General features: G+C 42.6%; 1 protein-coding gene across 7 annotated transcripts in view; it reads left to right on the forward strand.

Annotated features, from left to right (window-relative positions):
- Positions 1–26,880, forward strand: part of ubap2 (ubiquitin associated protein 2) — a 120,510-nt gene extending 93,630 nt beyond the window's left edge. For 4 of the 7 annotated variants that reach the window (XM_033032046.1, XM_033032054.1, XM_033032024.1 and 1 more), the window contains exons 24-28: positions 2,163–2,259; positions 13,232–13,342; positions 15,350–15,414; positions 22,308–22,496; positions 25,984–26,880. In XM_033032046.1, the coding sequence (XP_032887937.1) occupies positions 2,163–2,259; positions 13,232–13,342; positions 15,350–15,414; positions 22,308–22,496; positions 25,984–26,079 (558 nt within the window). In that variant the 3' untranslated portion in view covers positions 26,080–26,880. The remainder of the gene's footprint in view (positions 1–2,162; positions 2,260–13,231; positions 13,343–15,349; positions 15,415–22,307; positions 22,497–25,983) is intronic. The other 3 variants (XM_033032060.1, XM_033032077.1, XM_033032068.1) reach the window with 2 other exon arrangements.
- The last annotated feature ends 995 nt before the right edge of the window (positions 26,881–27,875 follow it).

The raw sequence follows: 27,875 nt of genomic DNA on the forward strand, positions 1-27,875 counted from the left end.
ATTGTGATCACTGAATGCAATATGCTGGTAACTAAGAAAATGGACAAAACCAATGGTCAGTCTTTTTCCGAAGGCAGGGGAAACGAGAGGCACAACTTTAAGATGAGAGGTGAAAAAGTTGTTGTGCTAGAATTGCGTTGGCCTTTCTTACTACCGATTCGACTTGCAAATGAACTTTTTGGGAATCCGGCACCAGCACTCCCAAGTCCATTGCTCCACTGATTTCTGGATTCTCTCCCCATTTAGAAAATAGTCTCCACCTTTATTCCTACCACCAAAGTGCATGACCACATTTGCCACACTGCCAGGTGAGGTGGTTGGGGCAGACACTGAAAGTTTAAACGGCATTTGGACATGTGCAGATAGGAAAAGCATAAGGATGTAGGCCCAATGCAGAACATGTGGTTAGTGTAGGACATGGTGGGCAGGGGGCAGATGGGCCGAACGTACCTCTATCTGTGCTATATTGTGCACTGGGATTATGACCAAATGACAGGCTGCTTCAACTGGAGGAATATTAGTCCCTCAGTAATGTGAATGTAACTGAAACAAGGACCAGTGATGTCTTTTTGTTGGTTGTAGGGAATGTGCCATAAAAAGAGAATACATTTCTGGAGATGAGCATATCTGAGAGCTGCAAAGAGAATGGTCACTTTGAGAGGGAAGTCAGGGACAGAGAATATGTCTGATGATAGAATCTTGGTGGTGAAAATTGCATAATGGTCTTTTGAATCATGGATGTCTGGGTAGAAGGTGACGTCCAGGGGAACCTTCTCTGCTCTATCCAGCAGATGAGTGTGTAGCGCAGAAGTATGGTAAATAGATGAGATGTCATTGAGGGCTCGGCAAGAGCAAAAACGCAGGCTCGGGGATAGTTTGGCTGAACACCTCTGCTCCATCCACCTAAACCTACCTGATCTCCCGGTTGCTAAACACTAACTCCCCCTCACATTCCATGCTGACCTTTCTGTCCTGGGCCTCCACTGTCAGAGTGAGATGCAATGCAAATTGGGGGAACAACATCTCATATTTCGCTTGGGCAGATTTCTCCCCAGCGGTATGAATATTGATTTCTCTAACTTGAACTAACCCTTGCTTTCCCTCTCCATCCCTTCCCCTTCCTAGTTCTCCGACCAGTCTGACTGTTCCCCTGATTAAATATTATCTCTATGCTTCGTTGTCACCTTCTAGCTAACAATGATCTATTCTACATTTTTTTGATTTTAATCCCCTTTGTCTCGTTTTCATACACTTTACCCGTCCTTATATCTGTGTCTCCTTCTCCCCTGACTTTCAGTCTGAAGAAGGGTCTCGACCCAAAGCGTCACCCATTCCTTCCATCCAGAGATGCTGCCTGTCCCGCTGAGTTACTCCAGCATTTTGTGTCTTATCTCGGTGTAAACCAGCATCTGCTGTTCCTTCCTACAAATTGAGGGATCTGTCAGCTATAGCTGAGTGATATCCACAATAGTCAGTTACTCATCTCAGAACTGACCATTTCTGTTGAAGTTCATAGTATTGGCTTTGTTTCTATCGGTTGGCATGACCCCAGAAGGCATTCACTTCAGCTCTGAATTTTGCAGCTTCAATATTCTGTCAATTTCTCAGCTTTTGTCCCCACCTCACAGACCATCGCTCATCCCAGAAAGGATTCTTAAATTGGTTAATCTTTGATTAAATAGTGCTGGAAACAAAATTTATTTTAATTTACTTGACTCCTGGCATACAAAAAAAATAACTAGACTGACCAGGCGCAAGAGGACACAGGAAAGTCCATGTAAATATTGTTACATAAAATTGCTTGAGATGAGTTTGCTACATTTAGACCAATGGTCCTTGTGATGATATGCAAAGTTTTTTTTGTTGGGAATCTATGGAGTTGCTTTTCAAATACAAGCTATATGTTTAGAAAGGTCCTGTTCAAGTTTTCTGCAGTACTCCTAACGTAAAATTGAATTCATGTTACTGTAAAATATAGCCTAAACTCGTATTTTTGGCGCGTGTAATTTGAGTTCTCTCAGGAGATTGTTTAAAGTAACAAAAATAACCAAATTTGTTTCTGTACATTTTCTTAAAAATGTGTTTCTTTTGTAGTATTGTTAAAGCTCTTACTGTTGCATTTTCAATTTAAGGGACTGAAAATGTCTTAAATGCTTTCATAGGTTCCTCCAGCATCGGCTAAACAGAGCATGAATATGAACACAGCTTCAGCGTCTTTTCCACAAGCATCCAGCTATGGACAGCATGGATATGGAACAGGTAATTCAAGATGTTTAGACAAATGGAAGACAAGTTACTTGGTCTCATTGCTGGAGCAGCATGAGTGCTGCACACCTTTGTCCAATTTCCCAACTTTCTCTATTGACCAGGAATATTGAAGCCTATTCCTACAGGGTTTCTCAATGGCATTGAGATAAATAACCTGATAATTGGTCATCTTCAGATAACTGTTAGAAAGTACACCCGCAGAAATGTAGAGCTGCTGTTCTTAAAGTATTACCTTTTATATCCACCTGAGAGGGTAAGGCCTGTCCTTATTTAATGTTTCATCCAATAAAGCATGTCTTCATTTGGAGAATATTCCATGTGTTCTACCTTTCGATCATGTTCTTCAGTCAGGTCTGTTCTGAGGCTAAAGTTCTAAAATGTTTGAAAAATGTTTGTTCCTGTAGCTCTTCTAGTGACAGATTTTTATATCATTTCAAGGATCCCTCCTTTAGTCACTATGATTGAAGACAGGGATTCAGGAGATAATCTAATCGCATTCACGTCCATTAACCAACCGGCAGGTAGGCTCTAAACCAACCTCTAGCAGAGATCTAGCTTCTTCAGTTCCTCTTCTACGGAATCAGTCTTCAGTTCCACTTCTACAGAACCAGTTCTTCTGGCAGTAATCTCTCACAGAGACCCAGCCCAATCTTCTGTCCTTCTTCTATGGGACCAATCTTCTACCTCCTGGCTATAAGGTAGCTTTCAACTCTAGATCTAGTGACAGATTTTTATATCATTTCAAGGGTTCCTCCTTTAGTCACTTTGATTGAAGACGGGTTCAGGAGATAATCGATACGCATTCACGAGCTCTCCACGAGACATTCAATGCCGACAAAAGATAAATCTTCCAAAAGTCTCTTAATTAATAGTTTCTTTATTGTAGTAGTAAAAACAGTAAGATATTCATCCAAACTTCTTCTTGTTTAAGTACATTTTGATCTTACTCATGGTCAAACTCGTGCATGGTCGAAAGCTGTGACCTTTCCCCCATGCTTCTTCAAACTAAACTAAAACTACTAGGGAGTCTGTGCCAGAATTCCAGCCGCAAACACACCTCAGACTACGTATAAATCCCACCCACATAATTACAGGCAGATAAAATTTAAAGGTAACTGATTATTGCTATAACATACTAGGTTAAGCTAAATGGCTACTACATACCGGCCCCTAATTGTTCTGAGTATATAACGAGGCAATTACTAATAGATATTAAAAAGAAGTAGCTACAAAAGCTTAACATATATCAAAAAAACAAAAAATAACATACATTATATATCAGCATTCAGACTTCTTTAGCGATTCTTCCATCTTCACTTTTGCCTTATAGAAGCAAGCATAACTTAGTTGTTGGTCTTATTAAAACATTAGTTGTACCATGCGCAACAAACCTTTAACATCAGGCATGATACCCAGTATATAGTCCAAAACACAAAAGTCCAAAATTTTGACAGCATAAAACTTCTTCCTCCATGTCCAATCAATTCATGAATATGTCGTAACAATAATGTTGAAATGTGAAAATCCTTCGAGAGAATAATAGGATTGCTAGCAATAACGTTCACTGTGATGTTTTGTTTAATTTCTGGATCATTAGCAGAGATTTCAAATCCTAGCTCAAGCTTTGGCCATTCTCTGTCTGCCCTACAGAGAAATTCCGGTCCATTGATCCATCTCTTGTTGCTTAAGAAGTGGTCTGCTGTTAGTCCTCTAGAAGCTTCATCTGCAGGATTTTCCTTTGTGTTAATATATTTCCATTGTGTGTTGTGTAGCTCCCAATACAAAAGAGATTCTGTTTGCTACAAATGTCAAAAAACATTTGTTCTCATTGTTGAAGTATTTAAGCACCGTAGTACTATCAGTTCAGAAGATAGATTCTTCCAGTTGAAGCTGTAGTTCTTTTTGCAGCATTATGTTAACTATAACAGCTAAGACTGCAGCGGTAAGTTCCATTCTGAGAATTGTAATTTGCATCAATGGTGCCACTCTGGCCTTTCCCATTAAGAATGCAACATGTACTTCTTTGTTATCATTTTCCAGTCTTAGATATGAAACAATACCGTAGCCACTTTCACTGGCATCCGAGAAATGATGCAGCTGTGCATTTCTAATCTTACCAAAGCTTGTAGGCTTCATGCACCGGTCCACTTTGAATTCTGAGATCTTGTTAAGATCTGACAACCATTCTGTCCATTGGTGAGAGGAAGTTTGCGTTATACTCTCATCCCATCCAAGCGTTTCAATAGACAATAGGTGCAGGAGTAGGCCATTCAGCCCTTTGAGCCAGCACCGCCATTCAATGTGATCATGGCTGATCATCCCCAATCAGTACCCCGTTCCTGCCTTCTCCTTTTTCCTTACAAAGATCCTGCAAAATCAACTTGGGTGGCAGTAAACAGAACCAATCACGGATAGGATACCCCTTCTAGTACATGGTCGCTCTTGAATCGTGATTCTGAACTTGAACACATCTGTTTCAATGCACCAGTGCAGTTCCAATGCTTTTTCCATTGGCAAATTGTCTGTCCAAATCCAACTCCCTGATCTCCTTGGCTCTATCATCTGGTGGAATGCTTTCCAATACAACACGGCTGTTGCTGATCCACTTGGAAAGCGTGAATCCTCCCTTATTCCAGAGGGAAGTCAGATGTTTTGCCATTTGAATTGCTTCCTGCTCTGTTGACATGGATTTTAAGCAATCATTCACATAGAAATTATTCTTCACAGTGGTTATCACTTCTTCTGGAAAGTGAGCTTTATTATCCTCTGCGGTCTTTAATGCAAAGTTGGCACAACTTGGTGATGACACTGCTCCAAAGAGATGTACCTTCATCCGGTATTCAACAAGATCTTGTTGTGCATCCCCATCAGGCCACCATAAGAATCGCAAGTAGTCAACGTGTTTTTCTGATACTTTGACGATGAAACATCACTTTGATATCAGCCATCAAAGCAATTGGTTCTTGTCTAAATTTAATGAGAACTCCAATGAGTGAGTTGGTAAGGTCTGGACCTTGCAGAAGTTGACAGTTAAGTGATGTTCCTTTGAAGACTGCAGCACAATCAAAGACCACCCTCAAGGTCCCTTTCTTTGAGTGATACACCCCATGGTGCGGAATATACCAATGCTCTCTGTCACCCCGATTCAGTTGGTTTGTTGGTACAATTTCGGCATAATCATTGTCCATATCCTTTAGGAAAGACGTATATTCCTCATGAAATTTCGTATTCTTGCCAAACTTGCGTTTCAGATTCTGTGTGCGTTGGTCTGCCATACGACAATTATTTGGCAGACTAACGCTTTCACACAGAGAGTGGTGAATCTCTGGAACTCCCTGCCACAGAGGGTAGTCGAGGCCAGTTCATTGGCTATATTTAAGAGGGAGTTAGATGTGGCCCTTGTGGCTAAGGGGATCAGAGGGTATGGAGAGAAGGCAGGTACGGGATACTGAGTTGGATGATCAGCCATGATCATATTGAATGGCGGTGCAGGCTCGAAGGGCCGAATGGCCTACTCCTGCACCTAATTTCTATGTTTCTATGTTTCTTGTTTGAAAGGTAAGTCCAGACAATAGTGTCTGTCTTTACTGAGTAGTTCATAATATCCAAGAACTTTAACTCTTCCCTGGACATTTCTTCAGATTCCTTACTGGTACTTTCATTGAAGTCATGATTGTATTGCTTGATCAATAGCTTTTCTAATTTACCAGTAGATATTTGATTAACAGCAGCAGCAGCAGCAGGGTAGTTCTTCTGGTTCCTGCTTTCGTTGTTCCTTCTCAAGGAGCCATAGATAACCCATCCTAGTAGGGTTTTCACAGCAAACGGTCCATCCCTTTGGCTCCTCACAGTTTGTACAGATTCCAATGCCTTCAAAGCATTTGTTCCGATAAATAGTTCAACACCAGGATTTATTTTAGGTATCTTGACATCCTTCAAGTAAGGCCATTGTCTCAAGTCCTCATGTCTGGGTATATTTTGATGACTAACAGGCATGGTCTCATGTGTAAACACCTCGGATATTGGTATAAAATTGTCTTCATCCAGACTAGATATTTCCATACTTGTAATGTAATGACTATCGCAGGATTTCTCCTCATTCATGGTACGCAATAGAATCTTAGTATTTTCTCCTGTGATGTCCCGCCTTCTCATCAAGCTTTCTGTACAAAAGGTAGCCGAACTTCCATGATCCAAAAATGCATATGTTTGCAGCACTGTATTCCCCTTGCTATTCCTTACCTGTACTGGTAAGATAGAGTAGATACAGGTTTCTACCCCGGCCCCAATATGGGCAGTTATCTGAGGTGAGGTGACAGCATCATTAGTAGCTGGCTTCTCCTCCTGTTCTATTTGCTCTGACTTCTTCTGTTCAGTGTGAAGTGCTTCAGGGTGATCTTGCTTGCACTTATCACAGTTATAGGAGTCCAGAACCTGGGTCCACAGTTTAAGAATAAGGGGTAAGCCATTTAGAACGGAGACGAGGAAACACTTTTTCTCACAGATTTGTGAATCTGTGGAATTCTCTGCCTCAGAGGGCGGTGGAGGCGGGTTCTCTGGATACATTCAAGAGAGAGCTAGATAGCACTTTTAAAGATAACGGAGTCAGGGGATATGGGGAGAAGGCAGTAATGGGGTATTGATTGGGGATGATGATCGCATTGAATGGCAAACTCCTGCACCTATTGTCTATTGTCTATTATAGGACTCTTACAGTCTTTAACCTTGTGTCCTTTTTTCAAACATCCAAAACAGATTCCCTTCTCCTTTAAGAAATCCATAATTTCTTTATATTCCTTCTTGAATTTCTGAAGTAGATGTATCTCCTTCCTTTCGCCTTTCGTTTCTACAGGTATTACAGCGGTAGCAAAACTACTTCCCTTGGGTCCTGAACTTCGTTTTATTTTAGGAAAGGTAGAACCTTTGACAGTTGCGATTGGTTCAGGATCTTGAATACACCCATAGCGTAAATTTGACATGAACCGTACTTCCTTTTCTATGAAGTTCGCCAGATCAGGAAGCATGGCCTCTCGATTCTCATTTTCCTCTTAACAGACTTGCTTTATCCCTCCACTTTTTCTCTAAGTCTATAGGGCAGTTTTAGAGTGATAATTTTCATATTGCTAACTACATTCATTTCTTGCATGTGGTTGAGATGTTTCATCGAGCCACAAAAACTTCTAAGAAATATCGCGAACTCCCGCAATGCTTTCGCCACTTCTGGCTTGATAGCTGTTCAAGCATAGGCCTTCTTCGTGTATGTATTGGCGATCTGGTGCTCGTTATCAATGTGTTCTCGAAGCAATTCTCTTGCCTTTCGATAGCCCTCACCGGCAGGCGACTTCCGACAACTTGCAACAAGCTCCTTTGTATCTCCGCTTGTGTAGTACTTCAGATATTGTAAACTATTTTCATCATCAGTAGTTATCCTCTCCACTCCTCTCTCAAACTGGTCTGTGAAAGTTTCACATCGCAAGGGATTACCATCGTACTTAGCCATTTCATTTGTGGTAATGTAGAAGAGATGTTATGTTGAGCTAGAGACTCGCTAATTCTCATTTGATTCCACATCAAATCACAGACTTCTTCTCTAAATCCCTCCTTGGACTTAGAGGAACGGTAAACGGGCCTCTGAGAAGAATCGCCTGTCTGGATAAGTTTTCTCACGAGTCCCTTGGCTAGTTGTTCTTCCCAGGCTAGGCCTCAATGTGTCATAAACAGGCATCCACCAATCATGGCTTGCTCGAGCCTGTGTATCAGCGCTGAGTTGGGTAGGTCTTATCACGAGTCTTAACAGATGGTCCAAAGGTTTTTTGCTTCGGTTTAACCACCTGTTGTTGAGATGGAGCTTCATCGACCATTCACTTACTCAGCGCTAGTTTTGAATGGTGAGACCAGTCTTCCTCTGGTGGCTGTAGATTTAATTCAACTGCTGTTTCTCTTTGAGCAGTTCCTTTTCTCAAAAGAGAGCTCATCCCATCAGATACTTTAGAGCCGCCTCTTGAACCTTGGCACTCCAGTATCTCAATCTTCGTCCTGGCTTCTTCCAACTTTGTATCCAGTTCCAACTGTTCCTTCTCTCTCTTTAGCTGCCTTCTTTGTTCCTCAACCTCTCTCTTCGTCTGTTCCACACCTGCCTCGGCCTCTCTCTTCATCTGTTCCAACTGTACTTCCTGTGCTTCAATCTCATGCTTTCTCGCCAAGGCGGCAACTCGTAGCGAAAGAGCATCCGTAGTTGCTTCAGCTTCCATACGAGCAGAGGCTCTTGAATTTGGCTTCAGAACCAGACGTGTCTTGATCTTCGTGTAGAGACGTTTGAGATACTATCTTGTTGAGTAGCATTTCCTGCTACAGCACACGCGGTCCTTTGTTCAGCTTCAGCTAACCCTCTCTTCACATCTTCCATAAAATCATCAAATAACCACTTTTTCTGGGTGTGTCTTTCGAATTCTTCCTGAGGCAGCTGTGAATCCAGCAGTGTTTTTTGTTTATCCAACATCTATACCGAGGCTGAATAATTGCTCCTGATTAGATTGCACCGTCTTCACATTTTCATCTGATTCCATTAGTTTCTTCAAGATTTCAATTTTCTTGATCATCTGCTTCCATAACTTGTTTTTCCGTCTGGCATTTCTCCAGAAATGCAACTCGGGCCTTTTCGGTGGGCTTCATTATTCGTTGGCTTGATCGTCTCTGTTCTGGCCCTTCTTCACCTGGCTTACTTGTTGAAGATTCCATGGCTCCCTCTGGTGGCGCTCCTTTGCCTGCCTTACCTGCTTCATCTGGCTCCAGATTAAGGAGATTGCCAAATCTGCTAATTGGACAAACAGGACCTCTTCAGTTTGCTTCTGACATTATTGATAAACATTCTGGTGAGTGTTCCAAAACAAACCCAAAAGTAATCCAAAACAAAACTGGACTTTCAGAAAACATCCAATTATTTTCGAAGTATAGAAGTGACTTCACTTCAGAAAGAATGTATCATCTCAACTTCAAAACATACCAAGGGCAGCAACTGGATTCCAGTTTAAAGCCCCTGACCCACTTAGGAGACCTAAACAGCAACCTCTGGTGACCTTGGCCGCAACCCAAGGTTTCCATGAAGTCACAGGAGGTTTTGGTCACTCTCCGTAATGGTCGAAAGTGGTTTTCGCGTGGTCGAGGCTTTTTCTAGGTTGCTGCTATTTTTTCATCATGTTTAAAACCGGCCTCGACTATAAATAGGTTGCCATTTTAAAAATCGATAATTTTTTAGTCGCAGGTCTAGTCGAAGCCGGTTTTCTTCCTAGTCGAGGAAGGTTTTCAACATATGCGTGGGAGGTGGTAGGAGGTTGCAGGTCACCTCGACCTTGATTTTTTTTTTCGAGTGGTGGTCAAGGTCACCAGAGGTTGCTGTTTAGGTCTCCTAAGTGGGACAGGGGCTTTACTCGCACTTGGCTGCCTTCCCAAACTTAGCAGAACTTGCTTCTGATACTTCTCTAGATTCTTTATCGGAGCCTGTAATTTTACCTTAAATGCGACGAAACAGTCGAACATTTCACAGTATCTCGTTAAGAAGCTGTTCTAATTAAAGCGTTCCAGCTTTCAAATTTACAGCATAATACAATAGCTGTTGTACTCTCGCTCTCGATCAGTGAAGTTTTCAAACTTCAGATAAGTCACGTGGCTGTCCATTAACCTACCGGCAGGTAGGCTCTAAATCTATCTCTAGCAGTGATTGGTTTACATAGAAACATAGAAAATAGGTGCAGGAGTAGGCCATTCGGCCCTTCGAGCCTGCACCGCCATTCAATATGATCATGGCTGATCATCCAACTCAGTATCCCGTACCTGCCTTCTCTCCATACCCCCTGATCCCTTTAGCCACAAGGGCCACATCTAACTCCCTCTTAAATATAGCCAATGAACTGGCCTCAACTGCTTAAGGAGCAGTGATCTAGCTTCTTCAGTTCCTCTTGTACGGAACCAGTCTTCAGTTCCACTTCTACAGAACCAGTTCTTCTGGCAGTAATCTCTCGCAGAGACCCAGCCCAATCTTTTGTCCCTCTTCTATGGGACCAATCTTCTACCTCCTGGCTGTAAGGTAGCTTTTGACTCTAGATCTAGTGACAGATTTTTATATCATTTCAAGGGTTCCTCCTTTAGTCACTATGATTGAAGAGAGGGGTTCAGGAGATAATCGAAACGCATTCACGAGCTCTCCTCGAGACATTCAATGCCGATGAAAGATAAATCTTCCAAACAGTCTCTTAATTAATAGTTTCTTTATTGTAGTAGTTAAAACAGTAAGATATTCATCCAAACTTCTTCTTGTTTAAATACATTTTGATCTTACTCAAAGGTATCAAAGGTATTTTATTGGTCACATTCACATACACCGAGGTGTAATGAAGTGAAATGCTTTTTGCCATTTTGCAGCACACAAAAAAAGAATACAGACATAACACCAATGAGAGTCTTAAACACAAAGAACATCCCCCCACAATGGCTCCCACCATGAGGGAAGGCACAAAGTCCAGTCCCCAACCCCAGTTCACCCATAGTCGGGCCTATTGAGGCCTCCACAGTTGCCTCTACGGAGGCCCGATGTTCCTGGCCGTTCTCGCCGGGTGGTGGTGCTCCGGCGTCGGGAGAGTCCTCACAGCGGCATGGGAACCCTGGAACGGCCGCCTCCGTACTGGAGGCCGCGGCTTCCGAAGCCGACAAGGCCGCGCCGGTTGGAGCTCCACAACTGGCGATCTCGTCGCGAGATCCCAGGCTCCCGGTGTAAAGTTCGGCGCCGCCGCCCGCAGCTGGCCGCTCCACAGTCCCGCAGCTCCTCGTGTTCAAACTCGTGCATGATCGAAAGCTGTGCCTTCTCCCCCATGCTTCTTCAAACTAAACTAAAACTACTGGGGAGTCTGCGCCAGAATCCCAGCCGCAAACACGCCTCAAACTACGTATAAATCCCACCCACATAATTACAGGCAGATAGAATTTAAAGGTAACTGGTTATAGTTATAACATACTGAGAAGCTAAATGGCTACTACAGCTTTGAAGGTGTGAAAATTGAGAGCATATTTTGTAAAGCTAGATATACTTCATAATTGAAATGGAATTCTCTCTATTAATGTCCCATTATCTCATTAAAAATATTCATTTGGTCATGATGTTGGAGGATAGATGCTGCTTGTGAAATCATATCTACGCACATGCCAGGTGTACAGGAGGATAGAAGAGCATAGGAAATTGCTGACTTGGTGTAGTGAAGTGCGAGGAGAATAGTAATAGATGAGCAGACAAATGGAAGGTAAATGTTAATGCCGCAAAGTGTAGACTTGCATTTTGGTAGGAAGAGTGAGGAGATACAATGTATACAGAGCACATAATCCAAAAGGAGCATAAGCACAAATTTGAGCGTATAATTCATATATTTAATACTTTGTAAATATGGCAGCGAGGAAGTCATGGTGAACCTTTATAAACGTCTATTTTGATCACTGTTATTGAATTCTGGTGCCACACTTTGGAAAAGATCTGAAAGAGAATAGAGGTGAAATTTACTACTATGATGAGGAACTTCAGTTGTGTAAATGATGAACATGGAGTTGACCTTGGAATAGAGGAGGATGGAAGGGATCTGACAGAAGAATTGAAAATTATGAAGGATGTTGAGGAGAAACTGTTCTCATTGACAGGGATATCAAAAACCTCAGCACATATAATGATCATACAGGATAATGACGATTGGCGCAGGAAGGGAGTGATTAGAGTTTCCACTGCACCATCACACACATTTGTGGAGGCAGAATTAATTTTGGAGATGTAGCTAGATAAACATTTATAAATAGGATTTGTAGGGCTATGGTAAGTATTGGGGTGGGACTATCTGGATTGTTTTTGCATTGAACTTGGTGGAGTAGCTCCCCTCTTTGCTGTAATTGAATAGGTTGTTGCTGTAACTGAAAGGATGTTGGACATCTGCCTCAATGTGCATGATAAAATGGGACATTTTGACAAAACCCCTAAGCATTTATTGTTTTTTACACAATTGCCATTGGATTACTATTTTGTTTTTTTGTTTCCAGAACTAATTTTTGGCAAAGTAACTTTGGGAATCCAAGTATAACGCTGGTGGTTGAGCTTTCGCGATATCTTGTTTTAAACAATACAAGATAATAGCTAAAGCTCATCTCCAGCACTATACTCAGTGGAAAGGACGGTCCATTTGAGTCTGAGGATAATGAAAGGAGATTTAGATTGATACTTTAGACCTAGCCGTGTTGACTCCATGTTGTTAAAAGCAGTTTGTCATTTTGGAATGTGAGATCTGATTTAAGTGACAGCATATTGCCTTGTCCTATATTTAATAGACTTTAGCCCTTGTTAAGAAGTGCTTAATGTCATCGAGGAAATAATGGCATATTATAACAAATATAAAGGAGCTGGAAAACTGTGATTACAATAAATGAGGCAGATTTGAATTTAGTGGCAACATTAAAATATTTTCGGAATGATGACCATTTAGCTTATCTTTCTACTTTATTTAACCGACATGACCTGTTAGTTATTACTAAAATGTTCACGGGAGCTCCATAACGTAGCTTCAGCCTAAATTGATTATCGCTAAGTGAATATATGGACTGTGATCAAAACTCAAATCTATTCCTATGGTGTTTGCGTTGGATTTTGCTTGAAATTCTAATGGTTAAAATGTCGTTTTGGGTATGGATAAGGTCGTTTTTCTTCTGCTCAGCATATCTGTTCTTTGAACATTTATAAGTAGTTTGATTCTTGAATTCAAGTTTATTTTTATAACATTTTCAGAATTGTCCATTTTCAAAAAAGGACGCATGTGGTATTAGAGAATATTTGGTATCCATATCTGCAGTGGTACTATGCACTGGGGAAGAACAAAAAAATATAGCAACGCAGCAAGAAAGGCTGTAACAGCAGGGATTCTATAGTCTAACTTTGTTCTAGCAGGTTATGATGAATTAAACCAAGGGTCTGGAGCTGGAGATTACAGCAAAGGTGCCTATAGCGGGTCTACTCAAGCACAAACCAAATCATCCACAGCTGGACCAGGGAAAGGTAAGAGCTTTGGGTCAGTTCCATTGAGTGTAGTAAGGCTCCTTCATACTTATGTAATGTATTATACACCATAGAGTCATACAGGCCTTTTGGCCCACCTCTTCCACACTGACCAGTGGGCACCCATCCATATTAATCTCATCTTCTCACACTAGGCCCATAGCATTCTGTGCCAAGGTAATTTAAGTGCTTGTCTAAATTAAATGTTAGCGACTCTCTCCAGCAGTTCATTCCAGGTACTTTCCACTCCCTGGGAATAGTTTTGCTCTAATGAATAGAGAATGGCTTGGCCATCACCATTCACTACATCCTGAAGTAATAGGTGATATTGAGGTTAATTGCTATTTTAGTTGGGTTTTTGTTAACAAAACTAACATTCTTTTGTCATACGAATAAAGCTCTGGGAGCCCAAAATGTACTTGAACATGAGAAACAATTATTGTTGCTTTTCAGCATATCTTTTTATGCAAGTTCTTGTCAAAACCAAGAATATTTCTGTGCCTCTTGACAGCTAAAGCAGTATCATTACGCTGCGCCATCTACATCAGGCGTGTCACATTTTATCATAACCAGCAGTCAACTTGTTATTGTGGGGAAGGAAAGTATATAAAATGCAACTGTTGACTAAGAAAAGGGGAGATGAGCTAATTTCAGCTTTTAATAAGTTCAGCTGGCCATTCTTACGGATCTGATATTTAAAAATTGGTTGAAGATCACATCATAGAAACATAGAAAATAGGTGCAGGAGTAGGCCATTCGGCCCTTCGAGCAGAGAAGGCTATTGTAGTGTCATGGCAGAGAAGGCTATTGTAGTGTCCTACGTTGCCTCTATAATGTACTGTGGTGAGAGATATTTTTTTCAATAGGTGTAAAAAGAAATATAATGGAAAGAGAAGGAAAATATTAGTTTATTCTTGAGTCAGTTATTCTGTTTACCAAGTATTGAACAGTTGTGCAGAGCACCGGTCTTCAAGGAACATGTGCCTATCTACGTTGTACAGTAGGATGGACTAACTGAGTTTACTTAACTGAAATCAATATTGCCTTTAATGGTTTGAGGTAGGATGTTGCTTTCCACATTGTCATAACTTTTTTTAAAAAATCTGCACACGTACATGACTGAGTTGGGTTGTGCTTGACCCAACCCATGCCGTCTCTCTAAACATATATACACCCCAGGTCTGCCCCCAATAATCTCATGATCTCATTTGCCCACTGCAGCCCTCATGGATTTCATTGTACTGAAGATCACTACTTTGTGGCCCTGCCACAAGGTAGGAGAGAGCTGTAAAATGCCAAGCGGGTCTCTGGTAGTGAAACCTAACTCTCAAAACCACCCCCCTAGGCCTTTGGCAGCTCACTGGCTTCAGGTATTTTCACTGTTTTAACAACAAGCTCTATTAATCTGCTATCAAATAGTTCAGAAATCTTGCTGGTTTGGCATCTGGCTCATGAGGTGATGTTTGCCATTTTCACTCTCTGGGGCACTTGTTCGTGCACTTGTGCTTGGAAATGTAAGTGTCCCATTTTAACCTGTTCAGTGCCACCGCCGAGTATACACGGGTCTTAGCCAATAGTGAAAAAAAAACTTGGCAGTGAACAGGTTAAAGAGGTCATTAACCTTTGAATAAATTGGGCTGTTAGGGATCCAGATATCAGATGCATCCGATTCCTTGAATCAATACAATGCCGCCCGCATTGCCACTTAACTGAGTCCAGCAATCGGGTAGGAGATGGGACATGCTGACATCTTTTGAGGATTTTTAGAGGCTTTCTGACCATTTACAGGCAAATAGGCAACAGTTTCCTATTCTAATGATCACTTCTGTAATGAGTAATAAGATGTGTGCTTTATAATTTCTTGGCTTATTTACAGACTGTGAAGAGGATTTTTCTTTTGAAATATATTTTTGTCAACTACATGAAAATACATTATTTAATGATTTTGCTTCAATTTAGTCATGTGAAGATTGCAGTTTTCACTTATGGATGCATTTTATGTTGCAGGCATTTCAGTGAACTCCAGTAACATTGGTGTGCCTGATCTGACTGGCTCAGTGTACAAGACTCAGGTGAATAAATTATTTTTTCTGATTGTTCTATTACCTGGTTTCTCAGCCCTTTGGCTGTTTTTTCCTTGGGAAGTTGAAACTTGCTTTCTATCCTTTTAGAGAGAAGCTCTTCATCTATGACATAAATTAGGGAATTTGGAATTGGCACAGATTTTTCAAAGAGCTATGGACTTGGATAACACGCAACAAAAGCTTTTCACTCTACCTCGGTACACGTGACAATAAACTAAACTAAACTGAACTTGCACTCCAAGATCCCACTACAATCAATGTTCTTATGGGTCATGCCACTTAGTTTACTTTCTTGTTGCACTTGACCTCCCAAAATGCATGACCTGGTGCTCGTGCAGACTAAATAATATCTGCTTTTCTCCACCCAAAATTCCAGTTGATCTACATCCTGCTATTTTCCTTTTACAACTTTCCTCGTTATTCACAACTCTACCAATTGTTGTCTGCAACCTTGCTAATCAGATGGCAATGGGATCTCTATAATATATATCAATGATTTGGATGAAAATGTAGGTGGTCTCCTCAAAAATATGTCCCTTAGTGGTAGAAATAGTGATGATGGGAAGAAAGAAGATGGCTCTGATGCCAAGGACATATTTTTGGTCTGTATTTTACTTCAAGAAGGCGCTCGAATATATTAGAAGTTGGTAATCTGAGGAGAACAAGGAAATTATTGCAAGCGGTGTTGGTAGAGTGCCAAGAATTAGAAGACATGGTGAATTATATCACGCAGAATTAACATGATTTTATGAAAGGGTCGTGGTTTATATATCAATGTTTTAGGGGATGTAACCAACAGTTTTGTTAAAGGAGAGCCAGTGCATGCAGTATGTATTAAATAAGTTGTACGGTAAAAGGTTAGAGCTGTAGGTAATAAATTAGCATGGTCCGGGGACTGCTAAAGGCAAAAGATCAGGGAGAGTAAGCAGTTTATTTATTGGATTGGCAGGCTGCAGATGGGATGCCATGTGGATCAGTGCTAAGCTTCAGTTTTGCAAAATATTTTAATGTCGATGATATATACTGATAGAATGTCTCTACATAGAGAAGTAGGCTGTGAAGAGACTACAAAGTGTTAAATAATTGTGTAAGAATGAGGCCTTACATTTAAAACATGTCAATAATTTTCAATGAAGCCTGCGAATGTGAATCCTACATACAAGTAAGGAAGATTGTGTTTTACATTTTGTGTGGGCCTATTTTCTTGGAAGTGACATTCTCGGTGCCTCAAGAAATGCACTACTTTCTATTTGTCAAACAATTAAGCATTAGATATGTGCAATAGAATAACTACCTAGTATTGGATATCAATTATGACAAAGATTACCTATGCTGACAGTAAAACTAGAGGATTGTAAAAAATAATTTGCTGCCTAAACTGGCAATCAAAATACATTTTCTTAACCATTTTTGCTTAATTTCTTAAAAATTTCCACTTCCAGAAATCCAATGGAAATTCTGCAATCCATACTTCAATTTCCCTCTCAAATAATGCATTTGTGTACATTTTGTATTTAAACATGCTGATGCAAATGTATTGGAAGCTGTTGCATCTCATAGTTGAGATTGCAGTCAACTAGCTTTTCTTTCTCCCTCCTGTAATTCCCAAATATTCTCCTTCCTCCCCACCTATCCCATTAAAAGTTTGGAAACCTCTGCTCTGTCGAACTCCTGCTGTAGGAATAACTTAAGTCACGCACAGTGATTAAGATCCAAAGACTTTATTAGCGTTCAGCATGGGTAACTTCATCTTAACACGTAACTCTAGACTGAGGGAGAAAGGGCAGAGAAGCTTTCTGTTAAACTTGTGGGCGGAGCTACAAAGTATGACTCATAACATGATTGACACTGATTTACATCCTCCCTCTTAAATAATTAAATGTCAGTACAAAACCATTGATTAAATAAGGCATGCATAGCAATTGATAATAAGCTGGAGGAAAGTCAAACATAGCCCGGGTACTTCACGGTGGGCTTGCAAATACGACCAGCACTTATGCGATAAAAACCATCTCAGTTTTTCCCCACCGGGGACAGAGCCGGTGGTTTCACGGGTGACGGAGATTGAACCAGCATTCCCGGTGATGAAACGGGACTGTCGTGCAGGCGGAGGGGGCGTCGCCACTGGCAAAGCAGCCGCTCCAGAAGTGGGTTGTTGTGCTGGTGTAGGCGGATCAATGGACAAGGACAGAACTACACTTGTACGGTCTGGATAATACGGAGATGGAGTCGGCTCATTCACAGGCAAGATATGTTGTCTGTTACACCTGTAGCCAGGCACGTGCCGTCAGGGTAGGCAAGGTAGGCACTGTCTACCCTGACTAAAATTATGACATGGTAAACATTAAATATAAATAGTAAAGGCACGGGAGAATTATGCCTATCTTAGAGATCGATCTCTTAGGTAGGCATAATTCTCCGTGCCTTTCAACCGCAGCACGGGAAGGTCTGTGCAGCCCACGTGCCGTCAGCGCTGCTTGAAGCCGTCAATTTCAAGCGGGGCTGAAGGCAGCAGAAATTCTGCCTTTGCAGCACTGCGCATGCGCAACGCAAGTTTCTTGGCGGGTTTTTCAAATATGGATTGCCATTATCTGAAGGGTATGTTAGGAAGCAAAGAGTGAAGAATGGAGTTCGTGTACCGATAATGTGGTAAGTACATTTCTTGGTGCTTTATGTTTTTAAATACTGTATTTCCCGGGGTGGGGGGAGAACTCCTTTCACAGTGTTTGGGGAGTCTGGCCCGGGGTAAATTTGCGGGGAAGGCAGGAGCGTTGTGAAGGAGGGGATCGGGGCCAGTAATCCACTTGCGACGCTCCGGGCACCGAGCCATCGCATTGTGGCCGGGGAGTGAAGTAACTTGGGTGGCTGCGAGTGGCCGCCGGGACTGGACAGCCCATTTTCCCCGCACACCTCTGGCAGTGCTCCCCGTCTGAAAACCTCTCTCCACCCACCCAGGCGCTGAAGTGGCAGCCGGTTCTGCTGTCGGGTCCCGGCGGCCGCTCGCAGTCACCCGAGCTGCTTCCTTCCCCGGAAGTGGCGGCCAGTTCTGCTGTCTGCCCAGAGCGCTGCGGCAGCGGTGAGTGAGTCTGATATGGTCTCCGACCCCCTCCTTCTCAACACTCCTGCCCTCCCCGCATCTTTAACCCCTGGCACAGACTCTCCACACGCTGTGAAAGGAACACTCCCTCCAATTGGACCCTTGAATTAGTATTGTCATTCAATAAGATGACAAATGATTCAACGTCCTCCCGGTGTGCTCCCGTTTTTCCCACCATCTCTCCACCTGCCTTCATCCTCCATCCCCCACCCATTCAGTAATTGAAGATTTAGAAGCCTTGGGCAAATTGAATTGTTACTTATTTTTATTTTTTATTTGTAAGGAGAGTACAATCTGCGCATGCGCGGTTTAAGATTTTTTTTTAAAGTCGCCTGCCTATCCTGAGTAATTACTCACGGCATGTGCCTGACCTGTAGGTGCCGCCATCGGCACTGACCAGATATGAGCGTGGCTCAGAAGCAGTTCCAGAAATTACACCGATACAGTCATGACCTTTCTCAGTTTGCAAACTGCCACCTACAAGGTGGCAGTGGCCTACTTGTTTTGTCATACCACTGTTTTGGAATGTCACGCTTTTGTTGTAACCTGGACTGGACTTCTGATGGTGGAATCACCTGTGGGATCACTGCCTGATCTGCTACAGGCACCTGGTTCGGGTCTGCCTTGACAATAAACGTTGAGCGGGTGAACCCAAAATGGGGTCGTGGGAGATGTTGTGTAGGTTGAGCATATCCAGGTACACGTCGGAATTAGCTCTGTACTATCGTTCCATGAGCTGTTTGACAGCCCACTCAGCTAGTCCATTTGACCGTGGATATTGAGGGCTGCTGGTGATGTGGCGAAAACCCCACCGTGTAGCAAACACCTTGAAGTGTTGGCTGGTAAATTGACTGCTGTTATCAGATAATAGTATGCACGGAGCTCCGTGGTCTGCAAAATGACGCGCAAGCTTCGAAACTACCCCGCGAGAAGTGGGGCTGCTAAGAAAATCAATGTCAAAGCATCCAGAATACGAATCGACAAGCACCAGGTACTGCTTGCCATGCCATTCAAATATGTCAGTTGCCACTGTAGACCACAGGAGGGCAGGAGCCGGATGTGAAAGAGGTAGTTGCTTTTGTTGATGAGGTGCCAAGCTGTTACACACTGCACAGGACGCCACATTCTCGATGATGTATTCGGTCGTGCCAGGCCAGTAAAACATGTTTCTTGCCTGTAGGACGGTGGCTTCAGTGCCTGGGTGCCCTGCATGGACAGCGTTAAAATACTTACTGTGCAGCGAAGCAGGGACCAGAGCCTTGTGTCCTTTTACAATAATGCCATCCTGCAGCACTGGCACTAGCAAAGAAAGGCCGAACTGGCAGCGGAACGTAGTAGTGTTTGTCTGGCCAGCCATGCTTAGTGACGGTGGCGAGCGACCGCAAGGTACTGTCAGCAGCAGTGTGGGTAACCAAGTCCTCCACACAGGACGAGGGAATAAAGGACACAGTCATTACGACAGTCATCATCCGGCGAGGACGGACCCTCGCAGGTCATCCGGGGTGTACGCGAGAGAGTGTCAGCCAGGTGCATATCCTTACAACGTTTGTAGATCAGAACAATGTCATATTTTGAAGTTGTAGCGGCATCCGCTGTAAGCACGCTGGAGAGGCATGAATCGGTTTGTTAAAGATGCTGATCAGAGGTTGGTGGTCAGTTTCAATCGTGACCATTTGTCCGAAGATAAAGTCGTTAAATTTCTTGCAGGCGAAAACAACCGCCAGTAGCTCTTTCTCAATTTGGGCATAGCGTTGTTCTGTGTCAGTCATAGTGCACGAGGCATAGGCAACGGGCTTATTGTTTAGCTTGAGGTTAATGGCCTTGGCGCGATCCAGGACCTTTGTCAGATTAGCATCGTGTTCTTCGACAGTTCATCCAGCAACAAGGATGCCATCCACTACAATAGAGCATAAGTAACCTGCAAACAACTGTTCCATAGCTTGTTGAAATACTTCACTAGCAGAGCTTATGCCAAAATCTGTATCGCCCGAACGGTGTGCTGAAGGTGGTTAACTTGGAGGAGTTGTGTTCCAGCGAAATCTGCCAGAATGAACTCTTGGCATCTAGTACTGTGAATACAGTTGCCTCAGCAATCTGTGCTGTAATCTCGTCCACAGTGCGCATGGGATAGTGAGGTCGTTTGATGGCTGTGTTTGTAAGTCCTTAGGGTTGATACAAATCCATATTTCGTCTTTATTCTTCTTATTCATTTCATATATTGAAGATGCAATGTTAAAGATATCGTTTTGAATTTTTTTAGACCAGTTAAAAATGTTTGGATTTAACAGCAACAAATTTTAAGTGTCACCTAGACCAAGTGGAACCCGTCCCCCAATGCGGGGGGGGGGGGGGGGGTTGCGGCGTCAGCGTTTACGCTCACCCCGGGGGAGGGGGGAGATGGGATTTTTTTCTCTCCCCCCCCCCCCCCCCCCCTCCAATCGGCCCTCCCCACTCCCTGCTGTGCCCAAACACCAGGATCGTGGGACCAAAATGCAACCAGAACATGATGAGCAGCAACCACATTACCGTTGGCAACATCCCATTGTTATGTCATTGTGGCAGTCGGCAGTCAGCTTGAGAGCCCATTGTGATTGGTGCACTGTGGGAGGCATTGTGACATCACTGTGAGAAGGCTGGAAGCTGTCTGTGAGAAGGCGGTTTTGGCTGTTTTTAAAATTTGAACGATTAATAACTATACGTGGAAATACAACAGGAAGATGTTTATCGCCACCAGGGGAAAAATATGAGTAGGATGTGTGAAAATGGGAAGGTTGTTGTCTAGCGTTTGGAAGAAGATGGGAATTAACCAGATTGGGACACACATCAGCCATGATCACAATGAATGGCGGTGCTGGCTCGAAGGGCCGAATGGCCTCCTCCTGCACCTATTTTCTATGTTTCTATAATGTGATACAGACACACACCACGATGAACAGAAAAGTTGGCGCTGTAATTAAGACTGTGAAAGCACAGTGTATGGGAAGGGTCACTTAAGTCCTTTAAAAGAGGTGGGTGGGGGGGTGGGGAGAAGGAGTGGAGACCACTTTTAAGAAGCCAGAAATATACGGCTGTGAAGCTCGGCGGACATTAACATTACCGATTTCAGAACTTGGTTCTGAAAACTACTGTTTACGTTCTTTTTTCCCAATGAGCCAATGAAATTCACCGGTCAGCACCGGCTACAACCTGCAAGAACCTACGACAACCTACGACCTCCTGGCAACCCACTACCACTGCACCTATGGCACGAGAATTCTCGCTACTCTCCATGCGGTTTCATTCTGGTCGCTGCTAATTTTTCAACATGTTGAAAAATTAGCGGCGACCAGAATAAAGCCGCGACTAGTTCCGAGAATGTGGGAACTACTCACGACCATGAAGGCGACTCCCCGGCATCTACCGGCGAACATGTGGCATAATTTATTTGTGGGCATCTTTGGCAAGGCCAGGATTACTGCCGAGTTGCTCTTAAATTGAGTCTGTTTCCCTCGGCCGTTTATAGGCTGTTAAGTATGACTATTTCACTCTCTTGTTAGTATTTGATTACATACGATAGAAAGAAAAACAGCGTTGAGATCACCTGAGGCAATGTGGAAACAGTCACTCCTGTTCATGACTAGTTTTTAATCAGAATATTTTGCTTGTATAAATCTTTATAATATTGTTGAAAGTGGATTAAAATACCACAGGATTCAACATTTATGATTTCTAAATGTTATTATATTGCAATTACTTTGAACTGCCAAAACCTTTTAATTGACAGTTGCTTTTCCTTTCTCCGTAGTCTTTTGATAAGCAGGGATTTCATGCTGGGACACCACCTCCATTCAATCTGCCATCGGCTCTTGGTGGAACAGGCGCGCTAAATCCTAGTGCAGCTACAGGGTTTGCACCACCTTTTCTGCACATTGTGTCAGCTCACCAGCAGGCTCACTCCCAAATGCTGCATCATCACCTGCAGCAGGATAATCAGGTAAACCACCCTGCGTTTTAGAAAACATTATTTTAAAGTGCAAACCACATCATTTCTATACATTAAAGAAACTCATTTTTCAAAAGTGGATTTGATTTGAAAGTTATAACAGTTTCAAGTCAAGTCAAGTTTATTCGTCACATACACATACGAGATGTGCAGTGAAATGAAAAATGGCAATGCTTGCGGATTGTGCAAAAAAAAACTACAACAGAATGGGACAGAAACACATATTCACAAATTACATATTTGTGGGAGGAAAAAAAGAAAAAAAACAGCAATTAAAAAAAAACACAACAGTAAAACGGTACAGTAAAGTTAGTCCCTGGTGAAATAGGAGTTTACAGTCCTAATGGCCTCTGGGATGAAACTCCTTCTCATCCTCTCCGTTTTCACAGCATGGCAACGGAGGCGTTTGCCTGACCGTAGCAGCTGGCGGAATGGTACCATTCGGCGCTGCCGTTTCGCCTTTTCAGGGTGTTAGGGTTTCAGGGTGTTAGGGTTAGGGTTCTGATGAGTACAGATATTATAAACGGAGGCGCCGAAACGGAGGCGCCGAAACGTACCCGACCCAGCAGCTGGACCAGTCTGTTGCTGGGGTGGAAGGGGTCTCCCAGGAGGAACTGTGGGTTGAGCAACACCTGTGGGTGGAAAGGAATGTTCAATGTTTCAGGTCGAAACCTTGCATCAATCCAAAATGCCGACCATACCTTCACCCCGACAGATACTGCTCGACCCACTGCGTTACTCCAGCAGATTGTTTGGTGCTCCACATTCCAGCATTTGCAGGCTCTTGATACATCATGATTTTGAAGTTTATGTGAAAAATGTATTAATTAAAAGTGCAAAAAAATGTGTTTGTTTTTAATAGATATAGCGGCTTCTCATTGTAACAGAGTTTAGGAGCAAAAAATGTATTTTATATTTATAGGCTTAAAATATGATTTTCAATCATAGAATTATAGAAAAAAGGTGCAGGAGAAAGCCATTTGGCCCTTCGAGTCAGCACCACCATTCAATATGATCATGGCTGATCATCCAGAAACATACCCCATTCCTGCTTTCTCCCCATATCCCTTGATTCCGTTAGCCCCAAGAGCTATATCTAACTCTCTCTTGAAAACATCCAGTGAATTGGCCTCCACTGCCTTCTGTGGCAGAGAATTCTACAGATTCACAACTCTGGGTGAAAATGTTTTTCCTCATCTCAGTCCTAATTGGCCTACCCCCTATTCTTAAACCTTGACCACAGGGTCTGGACTCCCCCAACATTGGGAAAAATTCTCCTGCATCTAGTCTGTCCAATCCCTTAAGAATTTTATATGCTTCTGTAAGGTCACCTCTCATCCTTCTTAATTTCAGTGAATTAGTCGAGTTTTAGTAGATCCTTCTTAATTAGTGAATTAGCCCAGTCGATCCATTCTTTCATCATGTGTCCGTCCCACCATCCCAGGAATTAATCTGGTGAATTTACGCTGCACTCCCTCAATAGCAAAAATGTCCTTCCTCAAATTAGGAGACCAAAACTGCACATAATACTCCAGGGGTGGTCTCGCCAGGGCCCTGTACAACTGCAGTAGGACCTCCTTGCTCCTATACTCAAATCCTCTCGCTATTAATGCCAACATGCCATTTGCTTTCTTACTGCCTGCTGTACTTGCATGCTTACTTACAGTGACTGATGTTCAAGGACATCCAGGTCTCGTTGCACCTCCCCTTTTTGCAGATCTGACACCATTCAGATAATAATCTGCCTTGTTCTTGACACCAAAGTGGATAACCTCACATTTATCTACATTATACTGCATCTGCCCACTCACCCAACACCAAAACACCCTGCAGCCTCATAGCACCCACCTCGTAGCTCACACTGACACCCAGCTTTGTGTCATCCGCAAACTTGGAGATGCTACATTTAATTATTTTGTCTAAATCATTAATATATATTGTAAATAACTCCACCCCAGCACCTCACTGCCTGCCATTCTGAAAAGGACCCGTTAATTCCTACTCTTTGCTTCCTATCTACCAACTCTATCCATGTCAATATCCTACCCCCAATACCATGTGCTCTAATTTTGCACACTAATCTCTTGCGTGGGACCTTGTCAAAGGCTTTTTGAAAGTCCAGATACACCACATTCACTGGCTCTCCCTTATCCATTCTACTTGTTACATCCACAAAAAATTCTAGATTAGTCAAGCATGATTTCCCTTTCATAAATCCATGCACAACAATTTGACCAAGAAAGAGGTCAGTTAGCCAAGCTTCCCACTCCTGAATACTAATCATTGCTTGAGCGTGGAGATGAGGCTATCATGGGCAAATTGGCAGGAATGGGGTATACATTCAAAACTAGAGCCATTACATTTTTATCTTAAGACTGAACTGTTCATCTGATATCTTTTTATTGTAATTGCACTTCGTGAATTGAAATTTATACCTTCAACCAAAGACTTGATTCCTAATTTATGATGACAATAGGTGGTGGAGCAGTTGCTGAAGGGTTAATCTAAGATAGGAGCAAACTTTTGTTGGGGATCTTTCTGCATGCTAATTAATCACTTGCATGGATAGGAATTCAGAATAGGTGTGTAAAGGACCTCTCCCACTAACGTGTCCTTGGCACGCAAATCACGCAACCTCGTGGTCGCGTTGAGGCATCGTATGGCTGCGTGGGGCCGGTCCCACTTAGAAGTGCGGAGGGGTATGTAGTTGTGCACGACATCGCACGGGGCTCCGAAATTTTTGTAGTGAACGAAATCTTTGCGCGCAACGGCCTGTCGCGGAACTGTCGGCCAAAGTGGAACAGGCCCAAGACCCTGGCGCGACGCAACGTCTCACCTTCAACAGCAGCAGAAGCAGGCAAACGATTGCCGAGTCGGCCTGGGGCTCACGGCCGTTGCGGTCCGGATCTGCCCCCACTTCTACTCCCAAAGCGGGGCCAAGAAAATTGAAGATAGACACAAAATGCAGGAGTAACTCAGCGGGACCGGCAGCATCTCTGGAGAGAAGCAATGGGTGACATTTCGGGTCAAGACCCTTCTTTTCAGACTGAAGAAGTCTCGACACGAAACGTCACCCATTGCTTCTCTCCAGAGATGCTGCCGGTCCCGCTGAGTTACTCCAGCTTTGTGCCTATCTTCAAATAACGTCACGCGCTCCAGACGGCTGTGCGTATGCATGTAATCGCGCCCGACCTTCGCGGGACCATCGCGGCTCAAAGCGACCACGAGGTTGCGTAATTTGCATGTCAAGGACACGTAAGTGGGACAGGCCCTTGAAACTGCTTTCTTTAAACCAAAGATGGTTTGTTGCTCCCTTGCCTGCTTCACCATTTTGTGAAGATGGTAGTGATGAACCCCATAAAATGGTTACTCAGGAGAACTCGGTGTCTTTGGGTGAGAGGGGAATTGGACAATTGAGACAAAGAACAAAGTTAACATCTTTCACACATTTTTCTAATTTCTGCATTTTGACTTGCAGGGTGGTTCTGGGCAGCGTAATCAACAGAACAGCATGCCACAGAAGTCTCAGGTTAACAAACCCAACTATGGTAGTTCTCCATACTGGGGGAATTAAATTGAAATCTGTTGCCCGCTCTTTGTAAAACAAGAAGGAAGAAAACTCTGGCCAAATGTCTGCAGGGGCAAAAGAAAATCTGAACATACAGTAAATGTGACGGTTGCTCGCTTTTGATTTGCTATTGTATGTAATATATTTATGTATGTATTTGTATATGTAATAGTAGAGTTTTGATGTGGTTTCTGCACTTGAAGCCTTTCTTCACAGGGGACGATTACTAAATACTCCATCAGCAACAGTGCATACTTGTTTAAGCTCTGTGGGCTTTATAAATGGACTGTGTTTTGCATTCTTGAAAATAGGGTCCCCTTCATTCTGATTTAGCTAGAACTTTATGGAAAATCCCAAGAAAAGGGGAAAGCCAATGTAGAAATCCAGAATCTGTGCATAACATTATTACGTGGCCATACCTCATTAATTTTGTAATTGTATCAAACTTGGGCAGTCTGTTAATTTACCTTCCATCTGACTCTGTGAATGATTTTCAAAAAGCTGTTCATAAGCAGAAACATTTTTTAAAATTTTGGTGTCCTGATAACTTGCGTATTTATCTTTAGTAGTATTTATTTAATATTTCAATGTGCACAGGCCCCAGTATTCTGAACCATGAATGTTTCTTTGGTATCTTTCCCTTCTTGTCTATGATAACCAGAGCTGGTAGTTTCAAAGATTTTCACATCAAAATTGATATCCAAATCAGCAGTTTGGTTCTTACCACCCTGAAACGGTAGGGTGAATATTTTACTTTCATTTACAATTAGCCCCGGCACAACCTAATAAAAGCTCTGAGCAATATAAGTTTGTGGAACATTTATTCATGCATGTTTTTAATTTTAAACGGTGATTAATTCTCCATAAATTGGGAGTGAATGAGAGGAATATTCCTGTGGGTGAAACACACCAAAAAAACTTGAACGGGAACTGTCTGAAATAGTTAAATTACTTAAAAATAATCTTGAAAATAGTGTAGAGGGGGTGTGAAGAGCTGAAAACTGGGAACCAATCATCACCAAAGGAAGAAGCTTGCCACAAATCAGTGGTTGAAAGATGCAATTTTAAAAGTTCTCTTTGGCCCACTCAGTCCATGCCGACCGTCGATCACCCCTTCACACTAGTTTTATGCTATCCCACTTTCACATCCATTCTCTGCACCCCAGGGGGAGTTTACACAGGCCAATTAACCTACAAACCTACACGTCTTTGGAATGTGGAAGGAAACTAGAGAACCTGGAGAAAACCCACACTGTCACTGAGTGCAAAGTTCATGCAGACAGCACCCAAGATCTGGATTGAAAGTGGATCTCTGATGCTGTGAGGTAACAGCTCTACCCGCTCCCCCACTGTGCCACCCATTTATATAGATTTTTGATATCCAAAGGTATAGAATAGAGGAAGCATGTAAAAATTAAACACACCTGCCATGATCTCATTGAATAGCAATACAGGGGCTGCTCTCATTGCTGTCTTCTGAAATGTGGCAGCTGGTCCTTTTGCATCTGAGATGTTAATCTTGTTATTGGTCTATACTTTGATTTTGTTTAGAAATAATGATATTAATGGTTATGTCCACATACTTTGAACTTATTTATATATATATATAAATAAGTTCAAAGTATGTGGACATAACCATTAATATCATTATCACTGCTATGAGCAGAGTTTTAACTTTATATATATATATATAAAGTTAAAACTCTGCTCATAGCAGTGATCCTCACCCATGTGTGATATAAATGAAGCTATATGATACTCGAGTGAGGTAATGATGAATCCTGTTAAACGTGAAGTATTTC

Source organism: Amblyraja radiata, chromosome 1 (assembly GCF_010909765.2).
Source record: "Amblyraja radiata isolate CabotCenter1 chromosome 1, sAmbRad1.1.pri, whole genome shotgun sequence".
NCBI classification, from domain to species: domain Eukaryota; kingdom Metazoa; phylum Chordata; class Chondrichthyes; order Rajiformes; family Rajidae; genus Amblyraja; species Amblyraja radiata.